Below are 19,350 nucleotides of genomic sequence, written 5' to 3' on the forward strand. Positions count from 1 at the left end.
TGTACTTGGCACTGGTGACGCGGCACCTCGAATACTGTGTTAAGTTTTGGGCCCCTCACTAAAAGAAGGACACTGAGGTGCTGGAGCGTGTCCAGAGACGGGCAGCGAGGCTGGGGAGGGGTCTGGAGAACAAGGCTGGTGAGGAGCAGCTGAGGGAGCTGGGGCTGTTCAGTCTGGAGAAGAGGAGGCTGAGGGGGGACCTTATCGCTCTCTACAACTGCCAGAAAGAAGGGTGTAGTGAGGCGGGTGCTGGTCTCTTCTCCCAGGCAGCTAGCAATAGGACAAGAGGAAATGGCGCCCACGTGTGTTAGGTGAGGTTTAGACTGGATATAAGGAAAAATTTCTTTCCTAAAAGAGTGGTCAGACATTGGAACAGGCTGCCCAGGGAGGTGGTGGAGTCACCATTCCTGGAGGTGTTTAAAAAACGTGTAGATGTGGCACTTCAGGACATGGTTTAGCAGGCATGGTGGTGGTGGGTTGACGGTTGGACTTGATGATCTTAGAGGTCTTTTCCAACTGGAATGATTCTATGATTCTACGCTTTGGGGTTAAGAGGAGAGACAGTACTAAAGCATGCTGCGTACAGGTTCCATTCTGTTACCATATGGGAGACCAGAGAACCAATAACATTTGCCTGTCTAGAACATCTAATCTCTAATTAGCACTCAGTGAAAAACAAAAATATCTGTAAGGACAACTTAAATTACGGGCAAATATAGGAGAAAAGTTTAAGAACATGAAGACACTGATACTTTACTTTTTGAACATAAGCGTATAGATAAATGTAATGTGAGAGAAACCAAGTTCTTACCTCAAGTGAGTCCCCAGATATCACCAAGGCACAGTCATGCTTCCTCCTAAAGGCATTTAGCTCTAAGTGAGCCTCTCCTCGAGTGGCAACCTTCAATAAAAAACACTTACTTAAAACATTTTGTTATATTCTTAAAAAAAACCTGTCTAAATAAAGCAGGTTTTGAGAACTCATACCCAGAAGGCCTCCGTTCTTCAACAAGTGTTTCATCCCAGTGCAAGCCCAATACCCATGAGATGTGACTACAAGCCTCGAATCTTATGGAGTGAGAAAGTATCCTCAAACAAGGAAAATCTATGTAGTCAGCTTTACTGGTTCCTCACCAAAGAAGTCCAGGGCTAAAAATTAATGAATTAATGACACTAAAATATCTTATGTTCAAACTGACCCGAGTCTTTCTGTCTTGGTGGGGCTAGAGAAAAAAACAGACAAAAACCCAAGCAAACCCCAAAACTTTTATTTGTTAATCAGTAAAATATGTTCTTGGAATAATGCAAAATGTTCGTATTAATAGTCCCTTCAGTTTGGGTAAACAGACACAGATTTAAAAAGGCACCCAAAATGCTCACTAGTACTAATCCTTTTGGATCTTGCATGAGTAGGCAAGCAGGATCAAGTGGCATAATACAAAAGAACTACATCATAGATTTTTTTTATTTATATAGTTATTGTTTCAGAAAGGCCCAGCTGTGAGACGCAGAAAATGGTCAAAGGTTACCAAATGGATTTTGGCAAGTTTTGAGCTAGAACACATAACATGAAAAATTTAAATTATAACCAGACTTTGAGGAAACTGGCAGTTTTAGGGTTTTTTTTCCAATAAAAGATCAACGTTTATGCAAGACAAAGTTCCAAGTACAGAATAAAACACAGACTCTGATTACACTTCTAATTTTGGTTCTGTCAGCACTTTGATGAAATAACTTTCAAAATATACCATTTTTAATTACACTGAACATGAAGCTTTGTCTTTGGCCCACCACTACCCAGAATCAGATGCGGTCCAAAGACCCTTCTCCCTCCAGGTAGGTTCTGCTACACGTAAAATTTGAGTTACATTAAAAAGCACCTGCAAACAGAAAAACCCATACACATGCTCCAATCCAGAATTTTTTTCCTCCTTTCCCACAATTGAACAAGTAAAGAGAAAGATCCTAGTCTACCAACTGTTAGGAACCCTGGATTGCATTCGCCTGTTATAATCTTTCTGCATTACAAAGATTAAGAGATGTCAGCACTTGGCGTGCACCGATGAGCAGAAATTGCCCTCTCTGTTCTACCTTTCACCTAAGCGAGGTATTTTTTTTTTAAATTTGTAAATACCTCTAAAATAATATATCAGTTAATTTCATTACAAAATGAAGAAGATAAGCCTTAAACAATATACGAATAAAAAGGAAGAGCGTTAAAAACAAAATGCATCTTTTTGGGAAGCCAAAGTAGCAAATAATTTTTTATTTACTGATTTATAACTAAGATAGAAGTGTTACAGTGATTGCTATTTTCTCACATTAATCCAGCAGTTACTTCTTTGCAACAAATACAGCCACACAAATAATTCCGTATAAATCCATTTTCTAACTAATTTAAAACTTTGCGTACTCTAAGTTAACTCAGTTTTATGCTGATCTCTGATTACTAGCCCAGGCAATGAAAATAAAAATCTGACTCAACTAAATAGCTTTTGTTCAGGAAGACTTAATTTGTGGTGTTACAACATGGAAAGGTCAACAAAAATTGATCTGAAGTTTTATCAGAAGCATTAATAATTTAATTGCAAACAGTAGTCTGCAGGGCCTAATTTGCCATTCCGATGCTTCAGAAGAAACTACATTTACATGTAAATTATATTCATATAATTATTTCTGTAGGTGCAAGGGGTTCGTTTAGAACAAACACAGACATATTATGCCTGATCACACAGCATCAATCAACTTCTGGAAAATCTACTTTTGTTTGGCTTCAGTAGAGTTGATAGTATGCAAATATCACCAAAATGTATAGAAAATGATATTTGGTTTACCTTTGTAACAATTGTCTTAAACAGTCTGTTAATAAAATGCAAATATACATTATGATATACAAAAAAAAGTACCGAATTTTCTCATGATGATTTGAACTACATCTATACAGAGGACATTGGCATCACAGCTTAATTCAGGATTAATTCTGCTTGAGTCTAAAGAGTTCTATTAATGCAAACGCTAAAACAAGTACGAACTGCATTCAGACAGCCTAAGTTCCTGGATGCTCTTTTCTACCGGCTCAGCACCTCACATAGACCCCTCTCCATCCTTATTCAGAGGTACCTTACTATGCCCATTGCATAACTGAAGGGTGTAAAGCGCATGTTGAACCTGGGTCACCCAAACATGGCTACAAACACTTCTGCAGCACATCAACAAAACCAGAAACAATCACCCTTAAACAGAAGCAACGCTTTGTAATTCTGCATCCTTGAATAACCACCTAAGTGCTACTCTCATAACCATCATCATGACACTCTGTACAATAACCACCAATTTTCAACAAGCAGCCAACAACTGGTGAAGTGAAGCAAGATTGTTACTAGCTGTCCTTTGATGAACTAACAAAAAAGTTGGAACTATACTTACAGGTCTGAAAATGTGAATATCTTGAGTCCTAGACACCAGGTGAGAACTTTTCGCAATGCAAGTTGCTGTCTCCAGTTTATCTCCTGTTAACATCCATATCTGCAAAATAATGTAAAAGTTTACTCCGTTGGACATTAACATATCTGTTCTTCAAATCTAAATGACATCTCTCTCCAACCTTTTTCTGGTACCTTTTGGGATTAGATTACCAGAGAAAATATATCAAAATTTGCATTTTTAACTAAAAAGTTTTAACTGCAGTAACACACAAAGCAAAAGAGAACCGTCTTTACTTCAGGCAGCTCCATTCCCCTCCCCATCTCACAAGGGCCGCTGTCTCTAATTACATGAAGGGGGCAAAACAAGAACACAAAACTCTGGGGGAACCCACTGGCGCAGCTGGGCAGCAGGGAAAGCACAGCAGCCATTCCCTATGGCCCTGCTACTACCCTTGATCATAGAGCGAGGAAGTAGGCAACTACAAGAGAAACACCATTTATCGGCAAAATGGTGTGATGCGACAGTCTGTGACCCTAGTGAGAATCTAGCAGAAAGCAGCAGCCAAGGAACGAGACAGCAGATCCTGGAGGAAGAGCTACTGTCCCAATGCTCCAACTAGACCTTGCCCAGTGACTGTGCAGAACTGGCATGAAGGCTTTAAAGTTTAAGGAATAAGGTTGAGGACCATCTGTCCTTACAGTGAGACAGCTCTCTCTCCCTCAGCCCCTTCACACCAAGAAAGCTGAAGGTCATCTGAATGAGATACCGTTAGCCCTAGACCAAACAGAACAGATCACGCAGCACAAATGACTTCAGCTGCAGGAGTTATTACTGGATGGTTACTAAGTTAACAGCTGCAATTTTATTAAACTGTAAGCCTCTGTCTCCCTCTTTTCCTGGACATCTCAGGTAGGATCCTTTTTGTTAGTGTCCATGTGGGTCAGCAAATGGACAAAGGACTCTTGTTTTCTTATCAGTAACCGAGTAATCTATAATTTTATGATGTATTTACAGCTACTGTTGTGTTTCCAGCTTGCTATAGCGTTGGTTGTAATTAAAGCCAGAACAGTTTTAATGCTCTGAAATCCTAGAACTAATCACTAACAGCCCCACCCCCCCTAAAAATTGCCATGCTGTTCTATTTCTCTTTGGAGCAGGTTATACCTAACAGTCAGAAGTGACCACATACAAAAGAAATATCAAGAGCAAACGAGTAAATACTATACATTAAGCACTAATCTAAGTACTTGCACTAGTCACACTGTACTGAAAAGAAACCTGATGTAATCCTAAGGCTTTAATCCACCCATATATTTTTCTAACTGTGCACACCACTGCACTCCCAGCTAATTCACCTGAAAGCCTTTGGGGAAGACGGATTAACTGAAAACAGAATAACAAAATAGCAGACATGGGAAGGGGCCTCTGGAGATTATCTGGTCCATCTCCTCTGCTCAAAGCAGGGCCAACTACAGTAGGCTGTTCAGGACCACGTCAAGACAGTTTTGAGTATCTCCAAGGATGGAAACTCCACAAACTCTCTGGGAGACCTGCTCCAGTGTTTGAACACAGAGGAAAAAAAATTCTTCTTATATTCAAGTGGAACTTCCTTGATATGAGTTTGCATGCATTGCCTCTTGTGCTTTCACTGCGCGACACTGAAAAGAGCCTGGCTCTGTCCTCTTTGCACCCTCCCTTCAGGTATTTATAGACATTAATAAGATCCTCCTGAGCCTGCTGAACTTCACCCTCTCGTAACTACTGCGGGTGGCCAAGGATGTCCCCTCAACCAACTTTGACATCCCTGACCAATTCCTCCTTGTTTGTTAGCATGAGGACTAGTAGGGCTTCTCTCCTTGTTGACTCCTTAATCATCTGTGTCAGGAAATTGTTGTCAAATAAATGTATTACTTCTAAATGTGCAGTTGACAGCTGTCTAGCATAGCCTGTCCATGAACAAATCACAGCACAAATTCTTGTGCAAAGCTTTTGACACTGTCCCTTTAACACGACTGGAACAACCCAAACAAACTCCAAGGGCAGTTCTGAATTCTAGTTCAAACAATTCATCTTTTCATCCTTGCTGAGACTTCTCCTGAGTGCCAAGCCTGAAAACACTGTTATCATGCGAATCTTGTGCCAAACTCATTTAGCGTCAGCTAGCACAGTTCACCATACACAGTCAGGGGATTAGTGACTGGGCGTCACGTATGTTTACCCGTTGCTAGTTTTCCTACAGAAGTAAGCTCCAGATTAATGAAACCTGTGGTGGACAAGGGAACATCACATACAATGTCTTGTTTGTTTCTGCTAGCTCATACCCAGAAGGTGCTTAGGACTTGGCATCTTTCTTACTTTAAATGATCCTGAATATAGACAAATATACTTCATGTCTTGCTAAAAAAAAAAAAAATTAATAAATGATAACTTGTCATGCCAGCAGTATGTGTTTACTACCTTTATTCCAGCATTTCTTAGCATCTCTAGAGTTGGTCTAACATCTGCTTGCAGCTGATCTTCTACTCCAGTGAGACACAGCAATTCCATTTCTCGCTCCAAGCTCTCTACAACAGCAGCAACCTTCAGGTTTCTGTCATGTATGCTTAACTTCGCTTGGTTGTATCGACTCTGTTTGCACAAACACAAAACCACTTAGAGTTCGCTATGACTCATAAAGTATGTGTTCAGTCTACCAATCAGTTACAATATGGATTCTTCAGGCTAAATGTTTGTCTTTAAATATCTTTAATGAACAACAAGACTGACAAAGCAAATTTTACCTTACACCCAATGTTATATGTGTTTTTTCTGACAAATCACAGAATCACAGGATGGTAGGGGTTGGAAGGGACCTCTGGGCGTCACCCAGTCCAACCCCTCTGCCAAAGCAGGGTCACCCACAGCAGGCTGCACAGGACCGCGTCCAGGCGGGTCTTGAATAGCTCCAGAGAAGGAGACTCCACAACCTCCCTGGGCAGCCTGTGCCAGGGCTCCGTCACCCTCAGAGGGAAGAAGTTCTTCCTCGTGTTCAGCTGGAACTTCCTCTGCTTCAGTTTGTGCCCGTTGCCCCTTGTCCTGTTGCTGGGCACCACTGAAAAGAGTCTGGCCCCATCCTCCTGACACCCACCCTTAAGATATTTATAAGCATTTATGAGATCCCCTCTCAGCCTTCTCTTCTCCAGGCTGAACAAGCCCAGCTCTCTCAGCCTTTCCTCATAGGACAGATGCTCCAGTCTCCTCATCATCCTCGTAGCCCTCCGCTGGACTCTCTCCAGTAGCTCCTCATCTTTCTTGAAGTTGGGAGCCCAGAACTGGACACAGTACTCCAGATGGGGCCACACCACGGCAGTGTAGAGGGGAAGGAGAACCTCCCTCGACCTGCTGGCCACTCTCCTCTTGATGCACCCCAGGATCCCATTGGCCTTCTTGGCAACCAGGACACACTGCTGGCTCATGGTCAACCTGTCATCCACCAGGACACCCAGGTCCCTCTCTGCAGAGCTGCTCTCCAGCAGGTCAGCCCTGAGCCTGTACTGGTGCAATCACCTCAGGAGAATGCCTTCTGAAGAACTAGGCATCACAGCATCTAAGTAGGAACTGCCCTTATCTTTGAGAACAAGTAGGTATTTTAGGTCATGCTGAAGCTACAGCATTAACATTACACTAGCTTCTGGGAAAACAGCGTCCAGTCACATAATCAAGCAAAACAGTATCCTATGTATGACTGCAGAACAATCACTAACAAGTGACAAAACCTCTTAACAGATTGTGTGCCACACCTCAGCTATCAATATTTTAAATATGAATCATCTTTTTTTCCACCATAATAGAATAAAAGAGAGGAATGTTCCCTTTGAAGTAACTAAACACGGTGAAGCACAAGATGACTCTGCCCCTTCATACCTCAAAATCTTGATACTGCTCTTCAGTCAGTGACTTTTTGGCAACAACCAACGTACGCAGTCCTTCTCGTGCCATATTACCACACTAAATGGACCAAACCACGGAACAGTTATGCAAATATTCAACAGTATGTACCCGTTTTATATGCTATATATATCAGGGGATATCTGTACCATAACTTTAGGTGTTTCTTTAGACTCTTAGATTATTTTGGAGAAGACACAAACAGAATAAAAAGCAATTATACTTCAGGTACCCCAAATGAAGTTGTATGCTATTGGTAAGCTTAAAGAAAACCTCTTTCCGGTTGAAGCTTTAAAATAAATTAAAGCTATTTTTGAGGCACATAACAGAGCTACATTTTCTTTTTCTACTGAATGTACCTCTTATTATAAAAATATCTACAAATTCAAAATAACCATGCAACAGCATGTCTTAATGAAAAACAAGGCTGTCCAGTGCAAAACACTTATTGATTTGACCTCATAAAGCTAAATAAATTAAACAAGTATTTTACAATTAATTGTGCATCATTATCGCCAAAAGTAATTTTTATGACATTTTGCTAGGTCTTGAGGGAGTTTAATTTATTCATGTCCCTGAATAAATCAAACTGCCCTGCAGCAGATATTGATTCATATTGCCAATACCATTATGAACATACATGGTGTAATCATTGTATTAACATATTGTCTGTATGTAGGGTCAAAATAAGACGATTGCTGGTGCCTACTAGAGCCACACAGTGAAAAATATTAATCAGTTTTGAAAATCAGTCACTAGCTATGTTATATTAACGAATGTGGCAAAAAAACTATTTCAATTTGGCTGCAACCTTGATTAAGCTTTGTAATTCATAATCATACCTCACTGTAGAATTTGATGAAACAAGGGCATTTCAGGATAAATAAGTTTATCACAGAATACTTCTCAGAAGTAATTAGGTTTTATGTGAAAGGTCAGTCAATGAAAAACAAATTTCCTTGTTTTAAGTAGGAATGTGTTTTGCTATGACTACCAGCTTTGCTTTTCCTGTGGGTTATTTAAGAATTGGAAGCAATTCTAATCCCTTAAAATCCATTCAGGATATACATGAACTTCAAAAACCATTACTGCATTGGCTCAGGTTCTCCTTTAAACCTATTTCAACAATACCCAATATTTTGATTTTAAATTTTTAGTTTTTACAATTTTTTTTAATACATTTTTTATTCTGTTTCTTACCTCTTCTTCCAACCAATCATTGTACTGTACAATAGTGGACATTGCAACATCTGCACCCTTCATGTAAAATGTAATTTCTCCTGAAGATTCATCCTAAAATTTTACAAAACAAATAGGGGGGGGGGGGAAAAAGTCTGTTTATACAGTCAAAACAATTGCCTACCAATAACCTAACTGTCTTTGGAATTAGTCAGTGGATTATCATTTATAAAAGATGAAGCACCTTGCCAAGAGGTGGGTAAGTTTTATTAGTCGATGTTACTACTTCCAACGACATCTCAACATTCAGATACATATTCCCTACTTTCTCATAGGAGAGGATCAGTTCTAACTGAAGTCAATGTGGGTAACAGATTCTGAGCATCCCTAAACTGCCCATCTAAATTCTAAAATACCACTGTTATGCCTCCTCTACTATTTTGTTTCTTTGGTGGCATATACTACCTAACCCACAACAGAAAGTTTGCTCTGTATCTTTGAAATATCCAAGTAATTAAAAATTTACAAATAACTTAGTGTAAATGCTTATTACAGCTGTTTTAATGATGAAACATTCATTGCATATTCAGAGCATTCACATGCAGGCAAATCTAATCCAAATCACGAGTTTCTGAGGTATGGTCTGTTGCAGAAGGAATGGATTAGCCTGATCTGCAAGCTTCTTAGAATATCTCTGAACTCTTAAACAGGCTTTTAGTGCCAGCCTCACCTAATGAAACACAGACTTGCCAAGGTCTCTCCAGACCTGAGCATGCACATGTTCTGCCTGAAGTATCTGTCCTTGCCTAAGGCTGATGGCATGCCTAGCTTTTCATCCCAGGCAAATAAAAAATGGGATGAGCTTGACACCTATTGAACTGGCACTTGGCACTGATCTAATCATCTCAGAATGTTGTCTGAAGCTGTCCTGCCACGGTGTCTGATTCTAGGTAGGGAGAAGGCAGAAATATGTAACGTGGATGGCTTAACATTCGCAGAGGTTTAAACCTTCCTTTTAGCACGGTGTTGTGGCTTTCTTTCATCGGAGGTTTCAATGATCACTACCTATGCTTCCAGCTGGGCATCCAGGAGACAATAAGCACCTATCTCATAAATCTTAGACCCTGGATTGTGCTGTGTACGCATGCCAGTTCAGATATCAATACTGGATCTGGAAAAACAGCAGCGCTAGTAGTATAGAAAGATGCTAACTTTTTGCTATTACTATTGTAAAAAGATTCAGCCATTAATTTTCAGCCATATTTTAATTTAACCCTTGAAGAGGCAACATATTTTGCATGAAAGAAATTAATGGAAAATTAAAAAACAACGGCTTAAAGGCAACTTGCAACATCAGAGGCTAAGTGTGAAGTAGTGAAATGAACATGTTCACATGCTAGAGGAGATTTTGTCCTGTACAAAGCTCTCTGCAGCATGAGGTTAGCCTGACTTTTCTACAATTGCTTGCCTAGTATTTCATGTGTACCTGTGTCCAAAGTATACTTGCCATCTGAAAATCTTGTGAAATGCATTCCTGAAGGATCAAGTTTCTATTAAATTTTATAAACATGCAGTAAAAACATTTTTTGAGAAATAGAAGCCAGCACCCAGAACACCTCCGAATTACCCTGACTATGATCCCCATGCGCTTGCTCTCAGAAGTGAAGGGGAAGATCTGCAGGATGTAGAACGTCAGGATGTGGCCACCTGGGGTCTTCAGCTGCATGGAGGTCAAGTCCCTGCTCACCAGCGTGAGACCCACGCTCTCTGTCCACTGCACCAGAGCGACCTAACGGAAGGGAAGAAGGAAGAGACGGACATGTTTAAGTGTGAAAGGTCTATTATACTGTTACATAAATTAGGCTAAAGCCAAACAACTGTTGCTAGGGTAAAGGCCTAAACTCCTCCAAGCACCTAGGAAAACAAAAATGTGAATAGCAGAAGACTGGGTACAAAATCTTAACACAACAAATTAGTATTTTCATTCACAAAGCTTACAAAGATTCTTACGAAGAATAAAAAAACTCATTTGAACTTCTTCCTGCATATGAGGTATTTAGAACACACTGTTCAGAAGTAACAGCTCTAATAAATAACCCACAGATCTATATTTAATGGTATTTACAGGACATCCAAGCAGAAATTATGCAAAACCAGAATACAGTTCCTGTACCAATGACACCTCTATGTAAGTAACAGATTTTGGGAGTATTTCCATATAACACGTTTTATTAGATCTACAATTGCATGCAAGTTGAGATGCTGTAATACGTAGTAAATAGATAAGCAAAGGATATTATTTCTAGCTTACTTTGTTCACTTGCATCATTTTATTACTTTGTTTCAACAAGAACGTAATTGAGTTCTTACCGTACCAAATGAGATGGAAACCAAGCTTACAGTACTGCATCCCACAAACACGCTGGGAAAGTCTGTTTTACAAACCCAGAAATGCTGTATTATACAATAATCACTATTAGGTGTCACCACACTGCATCTTACATGCATGCATTAGATTCACTTTTTTTTAAAATTTTTACTGCTTTAAAGTGCATGACATCTGGCTGCTATTTTCTTCTACGCTATACTTTAAGAAACACAGTAGATATTTTTCTATCACCACCATGTGGTTTATTCCTTCAAAAAATTCATACTTTAGGAAACTGCTTTACTGTTAGTTTATCTACAAGCCATATTCCATATCTGAATGGAAAGTTTTGGATAAAAAAAAAATTTTCCTCTCAATTCTGTTCTTATTTTTCCAAATGTTACTGGAAACCAGATTTTAAATGACTAGAAAGGTAATTATAATGAAGTTCATACGATTTTTATGATACCTGCATCTGTTACTAATCTCAGGTAAGATGAAAGAAATAAAAATCCAGCAGTCTAATAAAAGACATGTATGTAGCAAAGTCCCTAGGTAAGTTCAACAGATGTGATGAATCACTAAGAATTTTACCCAAAGCAAGTAAATCTTGAAAATTCTACGAAAATCTAAAATTGGACAAAAACCCAACTCTGTGAAGCCCTAAGAAACCCTAGTAGTGCCATCTGTGTAGACATCACCACAGGAAAATACAGCGAGACGAAGCTACAGAAGAGAAAAGAACACACTCTGAAAAGCACAGTTTTAAACTCTCAAAAATCACAGGAAGTCTTTTTAGAGATTTTTCTTCCTCAATAAAAGTACCATATAAGCTGTAAATGATCCAATACTCCCAAGGTTAATTTTCAATTTTCACAGTGAAAGGTTACTATTACATTCTGACCTGCAAATTGCATCTTTCTACTAATACCCTATCATCTCATTTGTGTCCCTTTGCAGCTAGGGCTTAAGTGTTCTATATTTGGTGACTCACATCTGTTTATTATTTCGTTTATGCTTGGCTTCACCTACCATTTAAATTAGCATTTTACAGCACAGTCATTTTGGATTCTTATACCTGGCCTACACACAAGCGCATATATTTTTTCTTTCTTTTAAATTGATAAGTGCAAATACCATAGCAGAAATAGTCAATAAGGCTCAAGCATCAAATAGATGCCTAACAAGCAACTGAACAAACTTGAGAGCAAGACATTAAGTTTGACTCTCGTCATCCAGAATTAATCAGAGCAGCTAGACCTTAACAGCATCCAGAACAACACGGCCAGACCTTACCATTAAATATCTGAAGCTTTTAGAACATACAAATTAAAACAAACAAAAAAAAAATCACAAATGGCATGAAAATCTAAACTATAAATCTTAACAAATAAATATATACTGAGTGGCTGGCTGGACAGACTTTAGAAAAAGGATTCTTAAGTAAGTCCCTCTTCTTCAGGTTTCCCCTCTGCAAGTATATTCTCTTCAGTATGTTTTTGAAACCTTACATTACAATGGTCTTGCAATCTCGTGCACATACATCAAGAAGCCCTAGAATGCCACATAAACACAGCAGCTGTGGCTTCTGCAGAGCTTACATATTGGATACAGTCAGATAAAGCAATCAAAGGCTGGACAAGCACAGAAGTCTTCGCTGGTGATGCTACCGTTGTGCTTTAAAAAAAATCCTTTCTAATTATAATATTTATTTGCTGATAACCATTAATTCCCTAACACACACAGATGAAATGCGTCAAGTTTCCTGAACCCAGGTTAGGAACTTCTTTGGATATTTTGTGTATCTTGCCTGGCCTATCATCAGGCTTCTCTGCTATGGAAACCGGCTGCCTGGGAGACAGAAGTAGACCGGCAGATACAGCGTCCTCCGACTATTGAGACAGAGGTGTGCACCGGAACCCACTAACTGCGTGGTGTTCCCAGGACAGGTAACGCAGCTGGAATCCCAGAGAGCTTCTGTGGTTTCTAACTTGCCAGCTGCCTTCCTCCTCAGCAGCAATCCAAAGGACAAAGACATCTATGCACCTCTCGCATGGACAACGTCAAGCAGCAGCTTCCACATGAGGAATGAAGGTAGCAAATACTTGCATTACAAAATGGAAATGCAACAGATCTGACAAAAGGTACTGGGAAACACCTCCTGTCTGGTGTTTCTTACCCAAAATCTCTCAGATGTTTCTATTTACCACATGGCTACTGTTGAGCTCTGGTTGCCTCTGTCAGCAATCTCTCTCCACTAGAGGCCACCCGACTCTCAGAGCTTCCACAGCTCACAGCCCCACATATCAAACCCTTCAATTACCACAGCACAGCTTTCCATTCAACGTCAAACTCCGAGACTTGATAAGGAAACTCTCTCAACTCAAGCGGTGACTGTGCGACCCACAGTGTAACCTACAGCAGTGCCAGCTCAGAAGGTGGAAGTAGCTTCTCCAAGCAGGACGGTTTGTCTAGCTCAACTGCCCGAGGAACTTGAGCGTCTCGAGAGGGGCGAGCAGAGGAGAAACTTCAGAAGCACTTTTGTTACAGACCATGGCAGCCCTGCATACTAATTCCATGTTTTGGGGACATAGTCATCCCATTTGTCTGTAAGTGTTCGTTTACAGAACTAAATCAAGACAAGCAGCTCATAAATAGGTAGTTTTAAGTGACAATGATGCAGTTACCTATTTTATCAGCCACAAAACTTTAGCCTATTAAAGTCAGGAAAATTAATAGTTAAGGACTTCATAAACCCCATAACAAGCACAGAAAAAAACCCCAAAACATTATTGCTGTTGTGGATTCAGAACTGCATATTTAATTAGAACACTAGACTGATTTTGACCTAAACTAAATATTAATCAACAATTTTAAAAAACTTTTTTTTCAACTATGGTGCCAACATTTTTTTTTTTTGAGGAAATAATCTGTTCTACTATACAGTCTATTAGCCTATAACTTCCATTTAATAACCCCAATGAAAATAATTATGTGGCAGAAAATGTTATAAACTACACACATGAGTTAATAGTCAAAATTAAGGCCAACATGTAAGATGAAACAGATTGTCCACAGAAAGCACTTAAAGGAACAGCCACATCTTTTTTCACTTTCAACCCGGAGGATGAAACAGGAGCTTGCTTCTGTCTGGAGTGGTGTTAGATGGCTTTAGGCCATTCAATCAGTATGTACAGAACTGCTCCTTACATAGCCCAGCTCAAAGCCCATCTTTGAATTCTCCTGACCTTTCCCTGTGAGAGTGAGTGACATGCACAAGGAAGGGCACTCTCACTCCCTCTCAGATTAACATCTTCCTTCGCTTCCTCTGGACCAACAGGAAGTATCACTTCTCACCCAGCTAATTTTCAGTCTGGGGAATTGCAACACTGAGTCCCTTTGCTCTGTGGAAAATGTAACTCCCTCTACTTGCCTGTCATCTTGGGAGCGCGATGGTGTGAAGAAGTCCCAGTTAAAGAAAACCTGATACGGTCACCTGAAAAAAAAAAAAAAAAACTCGCCTCGCCTTTGGGCACACAGGGTTATAAGTCCACAAAGCGAGGTATATGAGGCACCCTGCTGAATCCTGAAGACCTTCGGTTACTGGATCAATCCTAAAAGACTGTTACTGCTTGGCAGAAGACCAAAAAAATGCCCTAAGGGTGTTCTTGCCTGCTTTAGATACTACATCAATCAGGACTGGAACATCCAAACCATCATACTACTACTGCTCCCTTTGAATTCTGGGCTGTTTGCAACTTAGCTGGTCTTAGAAACCTAATCCACTAATTTTGTTTTTTATAATACAGCATTTTGAGAGAGAAAGCAGAAGTGGAAAAAAAAACCCCAACCAATAAACCACTCTTAGCTTGGGTAAATTGAAACAAAGATTGGATACTTACTTTACTCAAACCTTTTATCAACCAAGACAGAACAGCAATGTATTTCTGCGAAACAATATTCAAACCCCTATTTAGACTGAAACTGTCAAGGCCCTGAGTGCGCTCTCCTTCCCAGGAGTTTAATCAGCTGCACTCAAGGCCAGCTCACTGTTAAGAGCTGTCACGAAGAAGCAGCTCGAAGCAGCCCCCATGGAGGCTGCGCTCGCCCTGTCACTCGGCTCTCACGCCTGGTCCTGTGAGAGCCACGCTGCAGTCACGTTGCAGCGATGCCCACACCTGGCCACGTACCCTGCTGACCTGGCCCTGGCAGGCAGACACGACCTCCTGGCTTTGGACCTGCTCCACCACCACAAAGTTCCCTTGCAATCACCCATCTGTGGCTAATGTTGGCTCCTGGTTTGGCACCTGATGCTGACTTACCGATTTGACTTCTTGGCTTGAATTCAGACATGCCTCGTCACCACAGACCTGTACAACAATCTGTACTCTTGACTGTCTCTAGCTTCCATCATGGGACAAGCTCTCCTCACCTTGCCTGGATATTGTGGTGTGGTATACCTCATCAGCGAGGCCACTGCCTTTAGCCACCCGGCTACCATGCTCGGCTCCTGACTTCCCCTTCCTCGCAGGCCAGCCTGCCATTGCTCCTCCCCAGCTGAATCACAGAATCACAGAATGTTTGGCGTTGGAAGGGACCTCTGTGGGTCATCTAGTCCAACCCCCCTGCCGAAGCAGGGTCACCTACAGCAGGCTGCAGAGGACCTTGTCCAGGCGGGTCTTGAATATCTCCAGAGAAGGAGACTCCAGAAATACCGAACTGCTCAATATTTACAAAGCGGTGCTCAAACAGCTTATGACTAACTAATCGCCACTTCCAACATACAATGTTCCCTTCTGAGCTAACAGCAGTTTAAGCAAAAGATCCATCGCCTTGCGGCAGCTGCTGGCAGTTCTCCTCCAACCCATCCATCAGTCTGGAAGTTCCCCCACAGTTGTGCTGACAGCTCTTCTGGAGCCATGCTATGAACCTGACCACTTCAACTGAAAAAACGACCCATATGAATAAAGGCTTTGAAGGTTTTGGCATACACGAGGGTGCAATTTGCAGGGTGAGAAAGAAGGACTTAGGGATGGAAATTCTGTAAGCTAGTTTTGCTGCTTAGAAGAATTCTCATGTAACCAACCTTCATTTATTTCAGAGTATTTAAGAGCATCTTCACTTCAGGCAATAGGATCTACTTTCAAGATCAGCTTGCTCTGTAAGGAGGTTATATGTGTGGCATTTTGAAGTCAAGGTTATTGGTTTGGAAGCAGTGAAGCAGCAGTGAGATTTCTTTTTCCCACTGCCTGTGTGCTCCCAACAGTTTCTGTCTGGATTGTTCAACAACAACTCACATGTGTTTCCCATCAGCACTGGTTTGTTTATATCTATAAACAATGATATGATAACTAACACTTGCAGACCATCGCTTTTCATCAAGAAACTTCATAATCAAAATAAAATTATTAACTTAAAAATACAGCTTGATAATGCAAAAAAACTGCCGATCAATATTCAAGACAAGCTGTGGAGTAGTTATTCTTTGTGGGTCTCAAAGGTCATGAAAGTGATGGTTTTATGCTACTGAGTGATTTGCTTTTCACAATACATTGACACAACAACACAATTAGTCCTGCTTCAATAAGTACACACAATAAAATGAATTAAACAATACAACATGTCTCATACATTACAGCTTCACTTTTGTAAACACAAAAGCTGCTTCAGTAAGGGCATATCATTTCCTTGTCCATTTTTAAATGATTGGCTTTGTATCCTTGTAATTAATTTTAGCAACTCTGTTGTCTCTGGACCAAAATGTTGGAATTCAATAACTGACCACACTTTAAGGTAGTATTTAAATATTCAAAATCCTGGAATTACAAATGCTTGAGAATTTTACAGTGCACGACAAAGCATAACCAATAAATAGCTGGTTTATGAGAGTAAGCAGTCATTAAAAATCGTGCCTGATCAATCTCTTCTGACCAAGGGCAGCAAAGGTCCTCAAAGGCTCCTGTTGGTAGCATGCCCTTGAATTGCTTGGGTCTGCGACCTCTGAACTCCATTGCTTTACCTACCTAGCTTATATCCTTTTATGATTGTTCATTACATTAAGGCTTTCTACAGATGAGCTGAACCCACACCTACGATGGCCAAAGAGGAGTCGTTTCCATTTTTTCCAGCGAGTTCTCAGTGAATATTTATTGTTTGCTATGCTACAGCTGTAGAGGACAAGTGACAGACAAATGAAACTTTCCACTCTTTCAGAGAAAATGAAATATTGATCACTTATCATAAGAAACAAAGAGCCTGGCATAAGTAGGGTTCACATCATGAATACAAAATCAGTTACTTATCTCAGGTTACTCTAACAATAGATAAATACATCTTTTATGATGAATGTACCTACTTCTAAATGTGCATACCTTGTTATGGTTATATTTTATCTGTATATAGATGCACACATACACAGACAGATGTGAAGACTTTCAAATGAATTCCTCAAGTCAATTTATTAAGTGCATAGTGTGTCAACGCTCTCCTACATGGAAGAATAGGTTATACTTACACATAGTTCTCTGCTCTTTCTATGCTAAGGTGATCTCATGTAATATTATATCATGCAAATAACATCTTCTTTCAAAAGACTGCAGTCAAGCCAGATCCATAAACAAAATGTAAGAGAATAGAGTTGTAATGTTGAGAAAGTACAATGCATAAAACTGGTGAAGTCTATTAAATGATAATGTTGCTTATTAACCAAATATGTTGTGATAGGTCAGCGCTGAGGTTAAACAGAAAACATCAATTGAACCATTTCCCTAAATAAAGCTCCAGGGTGCAATATTCAAAGCACTTTATTCAATAAAAAATGCTTTTAAAATGGTACTTTGGTGATTGGGAAACATTGGCATCATCCGTCAACCTAACTGCAGGAAAGTTCAATAAGCTAAATAATGAACCATTTACATTATTTTCCTTAGGCTCCAGTGATTTGCAAACATTGCATCAATAGAACTCTTAAAAAAATTATGATAAAGACCTGCTAGTCTTTCAACTCCTAGGCTTTTTGCTGTCATGCTGCAATTTTTACACTGTTTAAATGGTTTTTGTAGCTTCATCTTTTTATAAGACTCCATTTAGCATCAATATCTCCTGATATTAAAACATGTTTGTTCAATATTATAATTTTACTAGTGTTTCAAACATTATCTTTGAGAAACAAAAAGGAAATGTAATGCTGTCTGTTCTGAAATGTAAGTTTTTCATTTCACTGTCATATAGTCTGAATGTACGAGTCGAGAACATAAAAAAACCCCATTATTAAACAGATACTCATGCTTTCTCTGCCTTGAAGCACTAACAGTTTCTTTGCTGCCAATTTCCTCTTCCACTTCCCCGTCCACCCTGAGTCCCAGATCTCTCGTACTAGCACTTTATCAACTTTCCTCTTTTCAAGGTCAGATTCCCTACTGTCTTCCCAGGGCACCACTTGCGTAATCCTTGTCTTACAGCTGTTTGCTTCAGCAGATATGGGAGAAGAGTTGCTCTTTATGGTAATATTTTCAGGTTCCAAACAACTGAATGAATATACAAAAAGCCCACAGAGAAAAGAGCAAATGGGAGAAAAATCTCACACAGTCTCCCTCAATTGCATATCTCCTTCATGTCGTTTAGCAATGCCTTTATCTGTTAAAGCAGAACTCCATAGCTGTCATCGTATCTTCATAGGGAGATACTTGCTCGTGCAGTCTTTCATTGTATTTAGTAATACCTCACAGGCTCATTACACTGATTCAGCAAATATGAATCTATGTGCATGTGAAAATTCGTACATGTGCATAATACAAGTCAAATATTATAAAGCTACGAAGGCAAATGATATTTACAGTGTAACTCTGGCATAAACAACTGCACTTCCAGCATTCTCAATTCAGCACGCAGATCAACCCACACTACGTAACACCGCATAGAGTATTCTGGATTATTGATTTGAGCCAAAGAGCAGCATCTGAAGTCCTGCCTAGAGTTTATTTTTAAAAATGTCCTGACTGCCACTTTTTAATCACTGAGAACCTGTCACTTCTTTATATCCTACAATCCTTCGACACTATGAACTGTGTTTACAGCACCTGAAATGCCTGTAATGCCTGCTAGTTCGGTGCTACATCAAGGCAGACTTCATTTTATTTCTTGCATTCCTAAAAATACTTCTTACCGGCTTGTTACTTTTAGCAGTTACAGCTTGCAGAATTTGAATCACTAAAGCTTTGTTAGTCTTACATATGGTGACATATTAGACCTGTAAACCAAACATATACCAAGAGCAACCCGCTATGGTGTGGCAAGACGAGGTTTGTGGAAGAAACATTATCCTGTATTAAATCAACCTATCTGGTTAGAAAAAATAACAGGCTTTCAGATACACACTTCCTTCTTCACATCTTACAAGCGCCTTGCTTTGCCTATGACTAAGCTACGGTGGCTACACCACCAACAGTACA

At 39.9% G+C, this 19,350-nt stretch overlaps 1 protein-coding gene across 5 annotated transcripts in view; it reads right to left on the reverse strand.

The window, feature by feature from the left end:
* Positions 1-19,350, reverse strand: part of ATP9B (ATPase phospholipid transporting 9B (putative)) — a 190,851-nt gene that overhangs the window by 14,112 nt on the left and 157,389 nt on the right. For all 5 annotated transcript variants that reach the window (XR_012763527.1, XR_012763526.1, XR_012763525.1 and 2 more), the window contains exons 16-21: positions 10,160-10,321; positions 8,554-8,646; positions 7,330-7,413; positions 5,884-6,054; positions 3,427-3,525; positions 812-901 (exon numbers count right to left, since the gene is read on the reverse strand). Coding sequence is in view for 2 of the 5 variants with exons in the window: in XM_075417049.1 (XP_075273164.1) it covers positions 812-901; positions 3,427-3,525; positions 5,884-6,054; positions 7,330-7,413; positions 8,554-8,646; positions 10,160-10,321 (699 nt within the window). In the remaining 3 variants the exon portion in view is untranslated. The remainder of the gene's footprint in view (positions 1-811; positions 902-3,426; positions 3,526-5,883; positions 6,055-7,329; positions 7,414-8,553; positions 8,647-10,159; positions 10,322-19,350) is intronic.

Source organism: Opisthocomus hoazin, chromosome 3 (assembly GCF_030867145.1).
Source record: "Opisthocomus hoazin isolate bOpiHoa1 chromosome 3, bOpiHoa1.hap1, whole genome shotgun sequence".
NCBI classification, from domain to species: Eukaryota; Metazoa; Chordata; class Aves; order Opisthocomiformes; family Opisthocomidae; genus Opisthocomus; species Opisthocomus hoazin.